Raw genomic sequence first — 19,051 nt, forward strand, 5'->3', positions numbered from 1 at the left:
AATCCTGGAAAGAAGACTCCGTCTTGCTGAAGGCATTTGAGTGGGGCCTAGGCAGAGAAAGCTGTAGTCCTAAGCAGAGACTGGGTTGGAAGTTGGTGAAATTGATTGGCGGTGGGTAACAGAAGAGGATCTTAGAGAAGACCTGGTTCCTGAGAAGAGGCCCTAGTTCCCCAAAAGACTGGGTGTTATGACGGGGAGATAGGACAGCCACGTGCAGTTGTGCAAATTGTTTACTGCACAAAGGCACAGCCAGGGCACGGGTGGTTGTAAAATCCAGCCATCTCCCTGTCCCCCACCTATGTCCCTTTGGGGCTTGGTAAGCTTGGAGGGGAGCTGGTGGTGGATGGCATCTAGTTTTTACTAAGGTTTTAAGGTGTCTGAGTTCCAAGAGGGAAATAGAAAAGTGTCTTCCCAGAAGTGGGGGGCAGAGACCAACAATCTAGAACAACACACACCCTGCCCGGTTGAGAGAAAGACACCCTTGTACAAGGAAAGGGAGGACAGGAAACCCACATGCCTGGTTCTTCCCCACAAGTGCCTAGAGGTCTAGACTCGGGAGGAATCCTGAGAGGGGAGGGCCCAGGGCCTCAGATCCGGGTAGGGGGAAAGGAGGCTGGGACGCCGGCCTCCCGTGTCCTAGGGAGGAACTGAGGGCCTGGAGCAGGACGTTCTGAAGGCTGCTGCTGGGGTGCTGTCCCAGGTTCAGGAGAGATTGGGCGCGAGTAGCCTGGGGCCCTGGAGGAGGCAGAGGGAAGGAAGGAGGCAAAGGCGGATCAGGCGGTTAAACGGTTTTATTTTCTGGAGGAGGCCGGGGGCGGGGGCTTCGGGGCTGAGACCGAGGGGCGGGCAGGGGCGGCAGCGCGACGCGGGGCCCTCACTCCCGCTTCCGCAGGTGGATGTAGATGACGCCGCTGGCCAGGGCGAGGGGGAAGGCCACCCAAGCCAGGGCGAAGCAGTAACCGAAGCTGCCCCCCGGCGGGCGCTCCGCCAGGATCTCCTCGGCGTGAATGGCGTAGATCAGCGCCCCGGTAAACACCGCCACGCCTGCGGGGAGACGAGAACCAGGTGTCAGGCAGCGCCCGCAAGAGGACTGCATTTCCCAATAAGCCACGGGGCAAAAAACGCCGCAGAAAGGCCAGGGCGCAGCACCGCTGCCTTCTGGGAGTTGTGGTTCACTCTCCCTGAGCTGCGCAATAAGGCGACCACATACTCTTCTTGGGCAATTTAATCTAGCTGGGTGCCCTTTACTCATCCATAAAATGGGACGATACTATCCATCCATCCATCCATCCATCCATCCATCCATCCATCCATCCATCCATCCCTTCAAGGAATATTTCTTAGCACCTGTATGCAAGCCAAGCACGAAAATAGTGAATTAAAACAAGAGGGACTGGGGATCCCTGGGTGGCTCAGCGGTTTAGTGCCTGCCTTCAGCCCTGGGTGTGATCCTGGAGACTAGGGATCCAGTCCCACGTCAGGCTCCCTGCATGGAGCCTGCTTCTCTCACTGCCTGTGTCTCTGCCTCTCAGTCTCTGTGTGTGTATGTGTGTGTGTGTGTCTCATGAATAAATAAAATCTTTAAAAACAAAAACAAGAGGGACTTTGTAAGGAACCTAAGAAGAGAGTATTCCAAAAACTGAGGACTATACTAACTCAGCTTTTTGCACTTGAAGTCAAAAAATTTTAATATATAAACTCGCTGAAGAGTCTGATACACAGTAGGTCCACCAGAAACAGAAGCTGGCTGTGATTATAAAATTAGTACTGTTATGATTCAGAGTCCTCTCCTGGAGTATTACTTAGCAACCATCTGGGCCCTCCTGTCCCTGGGATCTAAATTATTTGCCCACACCACCTTTCCCAGCCCCAGCTCCTTGAAGCTCTAAGTGTCAGCTTCCACATGACTCAGAGACACACACCACAAACCACTGAATCAGTGTAAATACAACTCCTGTAAGTCCCCAGCTAGAAAGGTAGCCTATGGAGGTACTTCAAGTGGTCCTTGGTCTGCCGATAATTGTTTTCTTTGACCCGATGTCCATCCTCAGGGCCCCCAGCACTCTAACAGTACCCCTCCCTTCCCTTCAATTCCCTGAGGACTGTGCTTACTGGTGCAAAGCTGGCAGAGGCCAGTGGCATAGAAGAGCCCTCCTCGCCGCATGGTATACAGCTGGAACATGAACAGGATGAAGGACAGGCAGCAGAGGATGAGGGAAAGCACCATGAGGACCTGAACCGCCTTGAGCCAGCCTACAATAAGATAGAGGTGGAACTTACAGTATGTCCAGAGTTTCAGCTCTACCAGCTTGCTCATCGTTCACTGCCCCATCTAATTTAGAGCCATAGAAACTTGGATACTTAGGAGTATCACTTATATTGATTGACCTTGAGTCCTATAATTTTGCTAAATTGCCTTATCAGTTCTAGCTGTTTTCATGATTCTTTAGGATTTTTTACATGACCAGGTCCACTGAGAATAGAGACATTTTTACTTTTTCCTCTTCCCTCTTGATGTCTTTATTTATTTTTCTTGCCCTGTTGCATTGGCTACTTCTAATACAACACTGAATAGAACTAGTGAGAACAGAAATTCTTGCTTCATTCTTAGGGAAAAGCATTTCCTCTTTCATTTTCTTTCACTTAGAAATTTAGAAGAATGCAGCTCTCCCCCTGTATAACTTAACTCAGATGAGCCCCACCCCTTTGGAACCTTAATGTGATTCTAGCCTCAATTTCTTGGAATTTGGACAAATTGGTGCCAGACATTCATTCTGGACACCAGTTCCATCTCTTTAGAACTTTGAAAACATAATCCTACCTTCTCAGAATCTTGGAAACTTTCTCCCCATTCCTTAAACCTATAGCATGTGGTTTCCACTCTTTCTGAATCATAGGGGAGGGAGGCTTGGTCCATCCTCTCTTGAACATAAGCACGTTGCCCCCCCTACCATCCGGATAAGAGGGTCATAATCAGCCCCACTCACTCAGCAGTTACCCTTCCCCTTGCAGACCAGTCTCCGATGCCCCTCACCATTCTCGCTGACATTACTGCAGGCCCATGTTTTGTTGTCATTGTTCCATGTGCAGTCATACCAGAGATTCAGGGACTCCTTCCCCGGGAGAGTCCACCAGGACTGGGATGGAGGAGAAACAAAGGCAGGGTTAGAAAAGGAAAGTGGGCGGGGTCAGGGAGATTGTGGGAAGGGTTAGGGAAAGGATGAGGTGCTGGGAAAGTATGGATTTAGTAAGAAGTGGGGAGCAGTCAGGGGAAAGGTTAGGGTAGAGGCATCAGAGGCAGAACGCAGAAGAGCAGATGCTAGGGTAAAGGGGAGTGGCCTAAATGACTTTAGAAGAAGGACAAGGCTGGCGGGAGTCTGCAGAAGATGTCTTGCTGCTGGAGTAGGCTTACCTTGTCCAAAGTGGCCACGAAAAGCAGGATGAGAATTAGGATGTGAAGGGCAGAGACCACCAGCAGAAGGAGTGACATGGCTGCTGTGGAAGCCTGGGCTAGGGGGTGTCAGGAGATGACTGTTTGAAGAGATTGGCACAAGGGTGGGTGAGATGGTCCAATCCTGGTGTTGAAGGGAGCTGAGTCCAGACTCCTGGGGTGATGGAGAAGAGCGCTGAGGGCCCGGACTCCTGAGTCTGAATGGGGAGAAGGCTGGAGGCCAGGACTCTTGAATTCTCCAGAGGTTGGAACAAGCTAGGGATGGACTCTTGGGTCCAGGAGTGAGTAGGACTAGCAGTGTGCACCTCCGCCCCTGCCCCCACGCCGTCTCCTAAGTCTGGACCCTGGGCACATATGGGCCAGGATATGAAAATTCAAGCTGATACCCCTCCAGAGTCATCAGAAGCTGGGGGCTTCCCCCAAAGACAGGCATCCTTGACTCACCCCCCCTCCTCTCCTGGGGTGGGGAGGAGGGGGACCCAGTGAGTCACCCAATGACTCATCCCACACCCCTCCCTCCAAGAACCAGGGAAACCCCAGCCCCTGGCTATGCCCATGAGGTCCCCACCCCACCCTGCTGCCAGACTGGTGCCTGCTGGACATTTTGTGAGGAAAATGGGTAAGATTCATGTTGGAAGTGGGAGGTGGGGGTTGCATGGGCGAAGTCTGAGAAGAAGGAGCCAGCCTTCCAGGACCCTTCAGTGTCCAGGAAGGGGGTGCCTGGAGGTCCCCCACACTTGTGGTGTTCTTGGGGAAAGCCCCCATCTCAGGGTCCTCAGGAGAGAGTGGACAGCCATGGGGAAAAACTAAAGGAAGTTTACCAGTGGAGGGCTCTGCTGAGAACCCCAAATCCTTGCCGGGCCCCACCCCTTCCCGAATCTCCACCCCAAGTGCTAAGAGATCAGTTCTTAAATTACAAGGATTTCCATGGGGTCTGAGAGTGGGGGTGTCTCTCCCAGCCTGGGGGTATCCTTCCCAAACTGCTGCACTCCCAAGTAAATAAAGAAATCTCAGTCCGAATAACGGACTGGAAACTTACCGAGAGCGGCAGAAAGTCAGAGTTGGAGTCTCGTCCCTTGCTGGGGCCTCCGTGCCCCGCCCTACTCCTCCCTCCTTCCACCCTGCCGAGGCCCCCGCCTCTCTCACCGCCTTCCTCCCTCCCTCGCTTGCTCTCCCCTCTGGCTCTCTCCCTCCTTCTCCCCTCCAATCGAGATCTCTCTTTCTCTCTCCCTCCTTTCTTCCCTCTTTCTCTCTCCAGCCCTTACTGCCTATACCTCCTTCTTTCTCTCACTCTCCTGGTTTCTTTCTCTGCTCCTCTCAATATATACTGACCCTTTTATACCCACCCACACCGCACCCAGCTGAGGTCTGCAGCCAGAGGGAGGGACTAGGCACTCGGGTTCCTCATTCTCTGGGTCCCCACCCACTGCCCCCAGACAGGCATCTTTTGGGGACTCCCTCCCAGGGTTGAAATGACAAGTCCTCGGAACCCAGGGAGCAGAGCAGGGCCAGGGTGGGGCAGGCATCGAGGAATGGGAGGGTCCGATTCTCAGGCCTCCAGTCTGGGTCTCCTCCCTGACGGGATGTCTGCTTTCCCTGTTGGGGCTTAGGACTGGATGCTCTGAAGAATGGGGGTCTGGGGAAAGACACCAGATTCTTGCTGCGTGGAATGGGTTGAGAGCTGAGGGGAGCTGGCCCCACAGTGTGTGTCAGAGGTGGAAAATCTGGAAAGGGGCAGGGGTCGGGGTGAGGGTGGGTGGGTGGGAAGTTAATCCCAGTGCCACCATTTCCTGCCTGGGGGACCTCGACTGACTATTTCGACTCTCTGAGCCTCGTTTTTTTTCTGAATCTGTGACATGGATACAGTAATACTGATAATACTGACAATGTATTAATAGTGGTAGTCATAATTCAGATAATTGCTCTAAATGAATAAGGTAGTACCGGTACACTAACACAGCGACACGTTCATTCCTTCATCAAACATTTATTGAACATCTATTATGAACCAGGAGGTCATAATAAAGAACACAGATGTGATGCCTGCTGTTATCATGGGGCTTACCTTCCCAGTAGGGGCAGGCAGACCATAAAGAGAAAATCTATTGATGAAGACGATAAATTTCTCGGACAGTGCTAAGTGCTTTGCAGGAAATAAGACAGAGGTGATAATGACCCTGTAGGAGGAACCTACTTTAAAACAAGGTGATCAGACAAGGTTTCCTGGGGAGGTGACATCTGAGCTAAGACCTGAGGACAGGACTCATTTCAATGCTGGGAGGAAGAGGAAATGCAAGGCTCCCAAGAACAAGCTCAGGTTGTTTGGGGAGGAGACAGAGGGACACTGTGGCTGGAATAGAGGGAGTTGGAGGGAGTGGTAGTAAGGGGAATCAAAGAGGGCCCTTGAAGACTAGGGGAGGAATTTGGATTTTATTCTGAGGGCAGTGAGAAGCCGGTGGAGGGTTTTAAACAGAAGTGCAGTACCAGGGACTTAGTGTTCACTATTATTATTGCTGATTGTTGAGTTATTGAATTAGAATGGGTTGTGATTACTATATACCTGGGTCTCTTGGAAGGTTTGGGTGCTAGTAAAAAGTGAGGGACAGGGAACCAGGTGTCTGGGGTCCTGAGAGGGAATTGAGAGTTGGGAGACTTGAAATCCTAGGTTCTTGCAGGGAAAGGAAACTGGACCAGGGGATGTCTGGGTATCTTGATGGGGCCAGGGCTAGGTGGCAGGAGAGTGGTTGGTCATCTCAACTCCCTGAAGGGGTTAGGGATGAACAGTTCAGGGACTCGGTGGGGTACTCGGGAAACCCAGAAAGTGGGCACCAGTACAGCTGTCTATAGAGGCACATGGGCTGGATTCAAATCCAAGCAGCTTGTACTCACTCATTAGCTGTGATTTTGGATAAGTTACTAATAACCCCTTTGCCCCAAGGCTTAAGAGTTGGGAGTACAAAATGAGGGTTCCTGGGGACAAAGACTGGGAGTCTGAATCCAGAACCCCGGGGAAATTAGAAAGTCTGTCAGTGAGGGAAAAATCAGAGGATGGAGGGTCACGTGGTCTCCATGGAGCGTAGGCGAAGGGGACGAAGGGGACGAGACCTGGCCCTGGAAGAAGCGTGGAAAGCAGGGGCTAGGGAGGTGGAAACCAGGACTCTTCAAGGACCCTTAGCGGAATCGGCGCCAGAGTTGGGTACCCCCCGGAATGAAGAGGGGGCGGGAGCGGAGGTCCCTTAGGCTAGCACCGTGTGAAAGGGGGAAAATCAGCGAGACCGCGGGCGGTAACGGGGTCTCCCCCTCCTGGGCCTCCAAGGCTAAGAACTGAGCTGAGCGCCCGCGGGCCGCTTCCTCCCACAGGAAACCGCAGGCTTCAGGCACACCCAGCCTGCAGGGAGCGGCGCCCACTGCCCGCCCGCTCCGGGAGGCCCACGTGGGCAGCAGCCTACGGCTCAGGAGGCGTGCCCCGCGGCGCGGCGCGAAGGGGTGTGGCCAGGCGGGGGCGGGGCGGGGCGCGCGGCCCCGCCCACCTCCGCCCCTCGGAGCGCGGCCCCAGCCGGCCAGAGGCTTTTGGCGGCTTCGCGGGAGACCGTTGGCCGCGCATGCGTAGTGAGTCACTGCAGGGACCCGAGTTGGTGAGCGTTCCTCCCCGTCACAGCTCCCGGCATCGGCACGGTCTTCCTAACGAATCTTCAAAATAATGTGGTCTTAGTTTAAGACACACATCCCTCGGGCCTCGTCCCAAAGGACCGCGGCCTAGCTCCAAAGCCTTCCAGACGCTTCTCTCCTAGCCCTGGCTCCAAAAGACCTCTCAGCTCCTGCCTCTCCCTCCCGAAAGCACGCAGCCCAGCGCTCCCAGCCCCTGGCTCCCCGGAAGCGCCCTTCCGCCACGCCCCTCACGTGTTCCCCTGACCACGCCCCTCGCAGGGCCCCTCCCTCCCTCGGCCGCCCCCCCATACCCCGCCCCTGACGGCCACCGGCGCCGGGCCCCGGGCCAGTCCCCGCAGGTACCCGTGCCGCTCCCACCCGTTCCAGGCTTCGCGGGCCCCGCCAGCGCCGCCCTTTACGGGGCTCCGGGTCGGCTCCCGCGCTGAAGCCCCGCCCTCAAGGCCCACCCAGCCTTCTCCAGGCCTCCCCTGCCCCGCCCCTCGCGACGCTCCCAGCCCCGCCCCGCAGCCGGCCTGTTCTCCGCTCCCGAGGTCTTCTCAGGTCTTCCGGCTGCCTCGGCCCGTCCTCCCAGCCTCGCCTCCCACGGCCCCTCCTCCCCGGCGGCCCCTCTCCTCGGCCTCTCCTCCCCTCCCGCCGTCCCTCCTGCCCAGCCGCCCCTCCCACGGCCCCATCCTCCCCAGCCCCGCCTCCCACGGCTCCTACTCCCCAGCCTCTCTCCCACGGCCCCTCGTCCCCAGCGGCCCCGCCTCCCACGGCCGCTCCTCCCCAGCGGCCCCTCCTCCCCAGCGGCCCCTCCTCCCCACGGCCCCTCCTCCCCACGGCCCCTCCTCCCCACGACCCCTCTTCCCCACGGCCCCTCCTCCCCACGGCCCCTCCTCCCCACGGCCCCTCCTCCCCAGGGCCCCTCCTCCCCACGGCCCCTCCTCCCCACGACCCCTCTTCCCCAGCGGCCCCTCCTCCCCAGCCCCGCCTCCCACGGCCCCTCTTCCCTAGCGACCCCTCCCTCCCCAGCGACTCCTCCTCCCCAGCGGCCCCTCCTCCCCAGCGGCCCCTCCTCCCCACGGCCCCTCCTCCCCACGGCCCCTCCTCCCCACGACCCCTCTTCCCCACGGCCCCTCCTCCCCACGGCCCCTCCTCCCCACGGCCCCTCCTCCCCAGGGCCCCTCCTCCCCACGGCCCCTCCTCCCCACGACCCCTCTTCCCCAGCGGCCCCTCCTCCCCAGCCCCGCCTCCCACGGCCCCTCTTCCCTAGCGACCCCTCCCTCCCCAGCGACTCCTCCTCCCCAGCGACCCCTCCTCCCCAGCGGCCCCTCCTCCCCAGCGGCCCCTCCTCCCCAGCGGCCCCTCCTCCCCAGCGGCCCCTCCTCCCCAGCCCCGCCTCCCACGGCCCCTCTTCCCTAGCGACCCCTCCCTCCCCAGCGGCCCCTCCTCCCCAGCGGCCCCTCCTCCCCAGCGGCCCCTCCTCCCCAGCGGCCCCTCCTCCCCACGGCCCCTCCTCCCCACGGCCCCTCCTCCCCACGACCCCTCTTCCCCACGGCCCCTCCTCCCCACGGCCCCTCCTCCCCACGGCCCCTCCTCCCCAGGGCCCCTCCTCCCCACGACCCCTCTTCCCCAGCGGCCCCTCTTCCCCAGCGGCCCCTCCTCCCCAGCCCCGCCTCCCACGGCCCCTCTTCCCTAGCGACCCCTCCCTCCCCAGCGACTCCTCCTCCCCAGCGACCCCTCCTCCCCAGCGGCCCCTCCTCCCCAGCGGCCCCTCCTCCCCAGCGGCCCCTCCTCCCCAGCCCCGCCTCCCACGGCCCCTCTTCCCTAGCGACCCCTCCCTCCCCAGCGGACCCTCCTCCCCAGCGGCCCCTCCTCCCCAGCGGCCCCTCCTCCCCAGCGACCCCTCCTCCCCAGCCCCGCCTCCCACGGCCCCTCTTCCCTAGCGACCCCTCCCTCCCCAGCGGCCCCTCCTCCCCAGCGGCCCCTCCTCCCCAGCGACCCCTCCTCCCCAGTGGCCCCTCCTCCCCAGCGGCCCCTCCTCCCCAGCGGCCCCTCCTCCCCAGCCCCGCCTCCCACGGCCCCTCTTCCCTAGCGACCCCTCCCTCCCCAGAGGCCCCTCCTCCCCAGCGGCCCCTCCTCCCCAGCGACCCCTCCTCCCCAGTGGCCCCTCCTCCCCAGCGGCCCCTCCTCCCCAGCGGCCCCTCCTCCCCAGTGGCCCCTCCTCCCCAGCCTCGCCTCCCACGGTCCCTCCTCCCCAGCGGCCCCGCCTCCCACGGCCCCTCCTCCCCAGCGGCCCCTCCTCCCCATCTCGCCTCCCACGACCCCTCCTCCCCAGCGGCCCCTCCTCCCCAGCGGCCTCCCCTCCGCTCCCACGTACCTCCTCCCCTCCCACGGCCCCTCCTCCCCAGCCTCACCTCCCACGGGCCTCCTCAAGGCTTCAGCCCCACCCAGACCGCTGTCCTCAGGCCTCATTGGCCCTTCATCTCCCCAGTAACCAGGCCACAACAGTGAGCTTGGAGGACCGAGGACAGGTCAGGCACTCCAGCAGGTAGGGACCGGGCCGCGCTCCCCACAGCCGGCCAGGCTTTCCCCCTCCTCCGTGTCTCCTTCCCCAAACCGCCACGCCGCTGCAGAGATACCAAGAGCCTAGGGGTCCTGTCCCCCACCCCCCATCCCCCCGCCAGAGTCAGAGTCAAAACACAACACAGAAAATATGAGAGGTGGGAGGCTGGGAGGGGTGTGGGGAGAGACCCGAGAGGCTCCCCCTCCAACCCATTGGAGGATTGGGACTCCAGGAGAGGCCAGAGGTGGTTCTGGGGTCACCTTCCAACTCCTAGCCCCTCGCTGTTCGCCTCCACCCACCTTCCGGCCCTCTCCTGCTTGCCGTCTACGTGGGTCCTGTATCACCCCCTACAGGAGTCCCACCCTCTTTGGACAAGATGCCTTTGGAACACTCTGCAGGGAGTGCCTGCTCGGAGGATGGAAGTGATGCCTTCTTGGACGGAATGGGTAATTTGCTTTTTTTTCACTCATTCTTTTCCTCGGTTTTCCCAAGTGTCCAGGTATTGTGGTGCAGGACGCTGAAGACAGGGAGGCCTTCCAAAGGAGAGCCCTCTAGGGAGAATGCACAAGAAGGGGAATGGAGGTAGAGCAGGGCAGTGGGATAGGCCTGGCAGTGGGGCGGTCCAGGAAGACTTCCTTATTTTTATTTTTATTTTTTTTAAAGATTTTATTTATTTATTCATGAGAGACACAGAGAGAGAGAGAGGCAGAGACACACACACACACAGAGGCAGAGACACAGGCAGAGGGAGAAGCAGGCTCCATGCAGGGAGCCTGATGTGGGACTCAATCCCAGGACTCCAGGACCACGGCCCGAAGGCAGGCACTAAACCACTGAGCCATCCAGGGATCCCTCCAGGAAGACTTCCTGAAGGAGAAGACATAAGAGTGGGGCTTGGAACTCCTCCCAGGAATTGCCAGTGGGAGCCAGAAGGGGAGAGTGTTTTGGCAGAGAAAACAGCGTGTGCCTGGAACAGGGTTTCTCATCCTCCACACTATTGACACTTGGGGTTAGATCATTCTTAGTCATGGGGGCTGTCCTGGGCATTGTGGATGCTCCGCAGCATCCCTGACCTCCATCCATTACATGCCACGATCACCTTCCCTTGCCCTGTCCCCACATGGTGACAATCATAAATGTCTCCAGACATTGCCAGCTGTCTACGTGGGCCAGAATCGCTGGTTGAAAAGGTGGGAGGTGGTGTGCTGGTGGACCAGACTCCAGTGGTGGGTAGGGTCAGATCATATGGGGCCTTGAACACCAGGCTGAGAAACTGGGACATTGTCCTGGGGGCCCTGGAGCTCCAAGGGGAGGCCTGTGAGCTGGGGAGGGGCAGGGTCAGCTCTGGGTATAGAAAGACACTCTGGGGCTGTGAAGGGAGGTCAAGAGGTTGGGGAGGAGGCTGAGATGATATTCCGGGCAGGACAGATTGAAGCCCGAACCTAGGGGGTGGGCTGAGAGTGAGAAGGCAGGAGGATGGGACCGAGGACTGTTGGGTGATGGGGACTGAAGGGGAGGGAGGAAGCAAGAATGCTGTTGCCAGCCCCAGCCAGGTCTGGGCACCTATCCTCAGCTTTCCCAAGTTCCAGGTCCTATGTGGCGGGTCCCTGCGGACCGCGAGGTCTTCCAGGAGCGCCCTCTAGTGGGGAAGCCGATGTGTACCCAATCCTGGCGTAGGAGTAGGTTTAGGGGAAAAAAATCCTGGGGCCCAGGAATCCCAAGGGGTGAGGAAGTATGAGGGACACAGGAGCTGAAATGCAGTGGTAGAGGGGTGTTGGGGACTCGGTCTGCTCTTCAGCTGCGGTTTGTGGGACACTGAGGGAACCAGAATTCCTAGGTCCTGGAGAGGCAGGGGCTGGGGCCTACTGGATTCCTAATGAGCCCCTTGGCTTGTCCTGCCCTCAGTGGATTGGGAGCTGAGCAGACTACAGCGGCAATGCAAAGTGATGGAGGCTGAGAGGCGGGCATACAGCAAGGAAGTCCACCAGCGCATCAACAAGCAACTGTGAGCCCAGTGCCTGGTACCAGAGCTGGGGAGGGGGCTCTTACAAGGGTTGGGGGTCCGAGGCAGGGAGGGCCGGCCCTGTGTCTGGCCTTTAGTGATTATGAGCTTTGCCCCTTGCTGGCTTGCTCTCCCCATCCCTGCCTGGGCAGTGAGGAGATCCAGTGCCTGGAGCGAGTGCGGGATAAACTTCAGGTGCAGATCAGAGTCGCCCAGAGCCAGGCTAAGCGGCTGCGAGATAGTGAGAGGCTGGAGAACATGAGCCATCTGCTGAAGTGCCGGGTCCAAGTGGAGGCCGAGGTCAAGGAGCTACAGGAGCAGACCAGGGCCCTGGACAAGCAGGTGGGTTCTGAGACCAGACTCTGTAGATCGCCCTTAAGGGGCGAGTATTGGGACTGCTTTGAGCCTTAGCTTCTTCATCTGAAAAATAGGCTTATTGAAAGCATCCACCTAGGAGAGTTATGTTCGGGCTCTAGGAGGAATGCAGGTGTTTCTTGCTTAGCACAATTCCACACATCCTAAAAGGGGGTGGTGTGGTTAAAGGGGGAAGATACACCTCCCGGAGTCAGCCAAACTGGCATTAGAATCCTGGCCCTGCTGCATCAGAGCTGTGGTACCGTGGGCAAGTCTTTACCTCTCTGGGCCCTCATTTCCTTAACTGCAGAAAGCAGAGTTGGTAAGGCAGCAGAGCCTACATAGATTTTCAGTTTGACCTACCTCAAGATCTTGGCCTTGGAAACAATATAAATTTTGTAGGTCAGTGTTCGCTCAGGTTTTTGTGATCATGATCTCTGGAGGCAGTTTGTTCACATGTGGATGTAAACATGCATAGACAGCTGAGAGAAGTTTCAACCAGGTAATCCTTATTCTGTTCTGGGTGAAATTCATCCTGCTGTTTCCTGTTCTTGTCTTAGTTAAAAAAAAAATTGCTTGCCTGGACCAAATGATTTCTTGCACACTGTTGGATCACAAAGAGGGCTTTGAAGGTTACTTATCTTGGTGGCCTGTGTTACTTTCCTATTTTCGCTGTAACAAATGACCACAAACTTGGTGGCTTAAAATGTAATACAAATTAGGAGCTCCTGGGTGGCCCAGGTCATGATCTCCGAGTTGTGAGATCAAAGAAACTGAGGTCTGCATCAGGCTCTGTGTTCAGTACAGAGTCCTCTTGAGATTCTTTCCCTCTCCCTTTGCCCCTTCCCCTGCATGTGCACACTCTCGCTCTCAAATAAATAAATAACATCTTAAAATTAATTATCTTGTAGTGGTAGAGGACAGAAGTCCAAAGTGAGTTTTACCGGGGTAAATTGAAGTCAGAGTGTCAGCGAGGCTTCATTCCTTCTGAAGGCTTCAGAGGAGACTCTGTTTTCTGGAGCTTCTCCAGCTTCTAGAAGCTGTCTGCATTCCTTGGTTTGTGGCTCCTTTCTTTGCAAGGCTAGCAGTGGCCAGCTGAATCTTTCTTTTGTGCATCACTCTGACCTCTTGCCTCTCTGATTCTGACTCTCTTGTGCCTTTCTTTCACTTGTAAGGACCTTTGTGATTACACCCAGGTAATTCAGGGTAATCTCCCCATCTCAAGATCCTTAAGTTTATCACATTTGCAAAGTCCTTTTTGGCCATTAGGGTCATTTATACACAAGTTTCAAGGATTAGGATGTAGACATGTGGGCAAGGGGGCATTATTCTGTCTACCACAGGGTTTTGTGTATTTTTTTTTAAGATTTATTTATTTTCTTTAGAGAGAGAGAGAGAGAGAGAGAGAGAGAGGTGGTGAGGAGAAGGCAGAGGGCGAAGGAGAGGGAAACTTAAGCAGATTCCATGTGCTAAGGGGGAAGCCTGATATGAAGCTCGATCTCATGATCCCGAGATCATGACCTGAATGGAAATCAAGAATCAGTCACTTAACCAACTGTGCCAACCAGGTGCCCCTACCATGTAGTTTTCATACATTTGACTTTCTTTTTTTAAAGATTTTATTTAGGGGATCCCTGGGTGGCTCAGCAGTTTAGTGCCTGCCTTTGGCTCAGGGAGTGATCCTGGAGTCCCAGGATTGAGTCCCACATCTGGCTCCCTGCATGAAGCCTGCTTCTCCCTCTGACTTTGTCTCTGCCTCTCTCTCTCTGTCTGTGATACAGAGAGAGGCGGAGACATAGGCGGAGGGAGAAGCAGGCTCCCTGTGGGGAGCCTGACTCAGGACTCGATCCCAGGACCCTGGGATCACGACCTGAGCCAAAGGCAGATGCTCAACCACTGAGCCACCCAGAAGCCTGTGACTTTCAATCAGTGTGTTTTTTCACCTCTCAGTAGCTCCCTGAGCTGCCTTTTGGAAGCTGAATTCTGCTTCACACATGCCAAACTTTTGGCTGTTTCACGGTAGTGCAGTGGCTTAGTGGGTGTTGTTGGCTGCTTGAATTGGTTTTCCTCCATCTTTCATGGAAACTCATCAGAGTCAGGCCCAAGCAGGATGATTTTATGATCTTGGCTCCATGGATTCTTTTGCCCTAACAGCCTTGATTATGGAAAACTGTAGATCAGTTTGGGGGATAGGGTCTCTAGAGTAGAGCTCTGAAATTCCCTGTAAGGTCAAGATAAGCTATAGTTATCTGGTGACATTCATTCATCAAACACATATTTATGGGAGTGCCTACTAAGTGCCAGGCCCTGGTATTTGAGGACACAGCAGTGAACCAAACAGACAAGGACCCTGCTCTAATGTATTTTACATTCTACTGGAGAGACAGATAATAAGCCAAATAAAAGCTGAAGAAAGAATTTATTGAGCTTAAATCACCTAGCATCCACCACAGAGAGACAAAAAGATAGAAATAGGGGGAGGGTGGTTATGAGACATTGCAGATAGAGTGAAGTTAAGTATATGTTTGATGAGAATTTCAGAAGATGGGGTGCATGGCTGGCTCAGTGGGAGTGTGTGACTTGATCTCGGGTTGTGGGTTTGAGCCCCGTGCTGGATGTAGAGGTTGCTTAAAAAAAATAAAATCTTAAAAAAAAAAAAAAAGTTTCAGAAGAACAGAAAGAAAATGGGACAGAGATAATGTGTAATAAGATAATATCTGGGCAGCCCGGGTGGCTCAGTGGTTTAGGGCCGCCTTCAGCTCAGGGCCTGATCCTGGAGACCCGGGATCGAGTCCCACGTCAGGCTTCCTGCATGGGGCCTGCTTTTTCCTCTGCCTGTGTCTCTGCCTCTCTCTCTCTTTCTCACTCTCTCTCTCTCTCTCTGTGTCTCTCATGAATAAATAAGTTAAAAAAAATAATATCTGAGAATTTTCCAGAACTGATAAAAGGACAAATCCACAGAGTCAAGGATGCCTTAGAGTCTAAAACAGGATGGAAAAAAAATTATATAGAACACAGGGAAGTTTTAGAATATAGAAGTAGCCAAAAAATAAGATTACTTTCAGAGGAACTACAATTAAACTGACAAGTGATTTTTTAAAAAGAGATACTGGAAGTCAGAAAACAAATTATAACTTCACTGTTCTAAAGGGAAAGCTGTCAACTTAGAACCTTATACTCAACAAGGGGTGCCTGAGTGGCTCACTTGGTTAAAGTCTGCTTTCGGCTCAGGTCATGATTCAGGGTCCTGGGATTGAGGCCTGTGTCAGGCTCCCTGTTCAGTGGGGAGTCTGCTCCTCCCTCTCCCTCTGCCTCTTCCTCCACTCATGCTTTCTCTCAAACAAATTAATAAAATCTTTAAAAATGAGAAAAGAGGGTAGCTCAGGTGGCTCAGCGGTTTAGCGCCACCTTCAGCCCGGGGTGTAATCCTGGGGTCCCGGGATCGAGTCCCACGTTGGGCTCCCTACATGGAGCCTGTTTCTCCCTCTGCCTGCGTTTCTGCCTCTCTCTCTGTCTCTGTGTCTCTCATGAATAAATAAAATCTTTAAAAAAAAGAGAAAAGAATCTTATGCCCAATAAAAATATCATCTAGGGGATCCCTGGGTGGCTCAGCAGTTTAGTGCCTGCCTTTGGCCCAGGGCGTGATCCTGGAGTCCTGGGATCAAGTCCCACATCAGGCTTCCTACATGGAGCCTGCTTCTCCCTCTGCCTGCATCTCTGCCTCTCTCTCTGTCTCTGTGTCTCTCATGAATAATAATAATAAAAAATCATCTGAAAATGTGAAAGAATAGACATTTTCTGGCAAAAAAATAAAGTAGACTTAGACATAGTTTTTCTCAAATTATATGTGTTAATGGACCAACTTTTAAAACTTCCCATCTATTACCGACTCCTTAATTTTATAAGGCTTGTGCCTTCTGTGGCTTGATACATGCATTTAACAGCACCCCAAAACACCATTTCTGATGCTTGCTTAAATGCTCACTCTCATTTTCTGAGCCTACCATATGAGAGACTGATGACAGTCCTTTGACTTGGACCCATTTATAGCACTGGTCTATGTAAAAATAAAAATAGGGTGGCTCAGTGGTTAAGTGTCTGCCTCCGTTCAGGGCGTGATCCTGGGATCTGGGATCGAGTCTTGCCTTGGGCTCCCTGCAGGGAGCCTGCTTCTCCCTCTGCCTGTGTCTCTGCCTCTCTCTCTCTGTCACTCATGAATAAATAAATAAATCTTAAAAAAAAGAAAAAAATATTTGATAAAATTCAGTATCCTTTTATGCAAAAAACTCTTGGAAAGCCAGGAACAAAAGAGATTTCCTGAATTTGGTAAAGGATAACTATAAAACATCTACAGAAAATATATTTGAGGGCAGCCCCGGTGGTGTAGCGGTTTGGCGCCTGCCTTTGGCCCAGGGCACGATCCTGGAGACCCGGGATCGAATCCCACCTCGGGCTCCCGGTGCATGGAGCCTGCTTCTCCCTCTGCCTGTGTCTCTGCCTCTCTCTCTCTCTCTGTGTCTCTCATGAATAAATAAATAAAATCTTAAAAAAAAAAGAAAATATATTTGATAGCAAACCATGAAAAAGATTATCTTTGAGATCAGTAACAATATAAAGATGTCAGCACCACTTCTATTTAACATTGTGCTGGAGGTCATATCCAGTGCAGTATGGCCAGGAAAAGTAAAAAAACAATGTAAACATTGGAGAGGAAGAAATGAAATTGTCATTGTTTGTAGATGATATATTTGTGTACATAGAAGATCCAGAAGAATATAACACCAACTTACTGTAATTAAAAAGATATTTTAAAAATGTGGCTAGATACAGAATTAATATGCAAAGTTAATGATATTGCCCTGTATTAGGGATAACTATTATAAAATAAAAGAAGAAAATACACATTTATAATAGCCAAAAGAAGTACCTAAGAAGAAATCTAACAAAAGTGTGCAAGACCTCTATGGAGTAAGTTGTAGTATTTTACTGAGGGATAGTAAAGAAGAGCTTAATAAATGTAGAGATCTATCCATGGATTCGAAGAGTTAGTGTCATAAAATGTCAGATCTCCAAATTTATTTATAGATATAATCCCAACCAAAGTACTGAAGGTTTTCTTTTTTTTTTTTAATGGATGGAATTGACAAGCAGATTCTGCTTATATGGAAGTGCAATGGACAAGATGACTTTGACTTAAAAGAAGAACAATGTGAAAGGATTCGCTTTATCCTTTATCAAGATTTATTATAAAATTCTTGTAATTGATGCAGGGCTAATCAAATGGATCAAAGGGACAGAAGAGAGAGCCCTGAAAGAGACCAGTGCACATGTGGACACTTGATGTATGACTTCAAGAAATGGAAAAAGAGGACTCTAATAATGGTGCTGTGAAAATTGGATATTCATACTGTAAGATGAAACCAGATCCTTATCTCACTTTGTACCCCCATAACTAATTCCAGTTGGATCAGAGATCTAAATGCTTGAAGGTGGGGAAGAATTTTTAAAATAAGTTATAGAAATCTCTGCTGCTAAAGGAAAAGATTGTTACTTTCCATGACTTTAAGGTTAATAACCTCTGTTAAACAAAGAGTGTGCAAAGTCACAGAATGGAAAGTAATTTGCAATACATGTAGATGACAAAGGACTAGTATCAAGGACATACAAGGGGATGCCTGGGTGGCTCAGTGGTTGAGCGTCTTCCTTCAGCCCAGGACATGATCCCAGAGTTCTGGGATCAAGTCCTGCATCAGGCCGGGCTCCCTGCAAGGAGCCTGCTTCTCCCTCTGCCTATGTCTCTGCCTTCTCTCTGTGTCTCTCATGAATAAATAAATAAAATCTTAAAAAAAAAAAAAGGGCATACAAGGAATGCCTACAAATTATTGAAGAGTCAGCCCAGTTTAAAAAAAAATAGTCAAAGGATTTGAGCTGACATCACAAAATAAGACGTGTCCAATAAATGTAGAAATTACTCATCACTCATTAGTAATCAGAGAGAGGCAAATGAAAATCACAATGTGATTCCATTAAACACTCACCAAATTTTCAAAAATTAGTGTCCCTAAATACCAAGTGCTGGGAAGAGAAGGAGCAAACGGGAACTCCTAACAACTGTTGTTGAGGGTATAAATTCTCACATGTATTTTAAAAAGTTTTATCCCCATTATCTATTACATTTAAAGATAGACATTCCCTGTAATTTGGGGTCACATTCACTTGGCATGGTCATCAGAAGCAGTCTTGGGTTCCACCTGACAGTCATGCTCACAGGCTGCATAACTCAGTACCAGATTCACTTTGTAGGATGATAGGTGGCAGGAAACAATTGCATTTGGGCACGACAGCATCAAACACACCTTCCTTGAGCATCCAGGGACTGCTTCTCAGCACTTCCAGTTGGGAAATGCCACGTGAGCCGGTGGGTGTTGCTCACTGGCATAGGGAGGCTTCATATACAAGAGGAGCCACTTCTGCAACAGTTCCTGAGAATAGGGTCTAAGTCTAAGCCCCCATCAGGAGCATAGTCAATGATAAGAAATACCCCACAGGGGCTCCTGATGGCTCAGTCAGTTGAGCATCTTGCTGTTGATCTCAGGGTTGTGAGTTCAAGCCCCTCGTTAGACATGGGGCTTACTTAAAAAAAACAAAAACAAAAAAACAACCCACAGAGAAACCATGTTTCTGTTTAGGCCCAGTCACATAGGCCCTTGAGATCTATAAGCCTACTCACAGTCCTTCCATTCCAATGTAGTTCACCAATCAGGGGTCATTTTTATAATAAACATTGTTGCCTGGGAACGGAGCTGGCATTCCATATTTACCTTAACCCAGTATGTTTCCATGGAAACCATGTTAGAAGAAAGTAAGCCAAAGTCACCTTCTAATAGGAAACAAGTTTAGATCTTTTGTTAACTCTTCCTCTGACCGAGCAAGTACACTTCTGAGCATATGCCCTGGAACCAGGATTCATGTAAAAGAATGTTAAAAGAAGCATTATTCACATTAGCCAGCTGCAAACTGGAAGTAACCC

At 52.9% G+C, this 19,051-nt stretch overlaps 2 protein-coding genes across 15 annotated transcripts in view; one reads left to right on the forward strand and one right to left on the reverse strand.

The window, feature by feature from the left end:
- Positions 1-773: 773 nt before the first annotated feature.
- On the reverse strand, positions 774-4,820 carry EMP3 (epithelial membrane protein 3 (MAM blood group)). 7 transcript variants are annotated; one of them, XM_072772961.1, is made up of 5 exons: positions 4,491-4,820; positions 3,413-3,531; positions 3,035-3,137; positions 2,113-2,253; positions 774-1,044 (listed from the first exon to the last, which is right to left on the reverse strand). In XM_072772961.1, the coding sequence occupies exons 2-5, from the start codon at positions 3,488-3,490 to the stop codon at positions 875-877; spliced, it is 492 nt and encodes a 163-aa protein (XP_072629062.1). In that variant the 5' UTR covers positions 3,491-3,531; positions 4,491-4,820; the 3' UTR covers positions 774-874. The 7 variants fall into 7 exon arrangements, with proteins under 7 accessions (XP_072629062.1, XP_072629028.1, XP_072629023.1 ...); XM_072772927.1 differs by having other exon boundaries at positions 3,413-3,605; positions 4,491-4,817; XM_072772922.1 differs by having other exon boundaries at positions 3,413-3,648; positions 4,491-4,817.
- Positions 4,821-7,038: 2,218 nt separating this feature from the next.
- ODAD1 (outer dynein arm docking complex subunit 1) overlaps positions 7,039-19,051 on the forward strand; it is a 29,264-nt gene continuing 17,251 nt past the window's right edge. Inside the window, exons 1-4 of one of the 8 annotated variants that reach the window (XM_072772791.1) lie at positions 7,039-7,086; positions 10,019-10,111; positions 11,571-11,686; positions 11,820-12,009. In XM_072772791.1, coding sequence (XP_072628892.1) covers positions 11,926-12,009 — 84 coding nt within the window. In that variant the 5' untranslated portion in view covers positions 7,039-7,086; positions 10,019-10,111; positions 11,571-11,686; positions 11,820-11,925. Of the gene's footprint in view, positions 7,087-7,412; positions 7,459-9,458; positions 9,651-10,018; positions 10,112-11,570; positions 11,687-11,819; positions 12,010-19,051 lie in introns of those variants that run through there. The other 7 variants (XM_072772760.1, XM_072772798.1, XM_072772771.1 and 4 more) reach the window with 7 other exon arrangements.

Source organism: Canis lupus, chromosome 1 (assembly GCF_048164855.1).
Source record: "Canis lupus baileyi chromosome 1, mCanLup2.hap1, whole genome shotgun sequence".
NCBI lineage: Eukaryota > Metazoa > Chordata > Mammalia > Carnivora > Canidae > Canis > Canis lupus.

Bases quoted from the DNA above. Each gene is read 5' to 3' on its own strand.
- EMP3 (XM_072772961.1), bottom strand. From the start codon at position 3,490: ATGTCACTCCTTCTGCTGGTGGTCTCTGCCCTTCACATCCTAATTCTC. The intron at 2,254-3,034 runs GTGAGGGGCATC...ATCTTATTGTAG, and splicing joins CAGTAATGTCAGCGAGAATG to GCTGGCTCAAGGCGGTTCAG. The intron at 1,045-2,112 runs GTAAGCACAGTC...GTCTCCCCGCAG, and splicing joins CCTCTGCCAGCTTTGCACCA to GCGTGGCGGTGTTTACCGGG.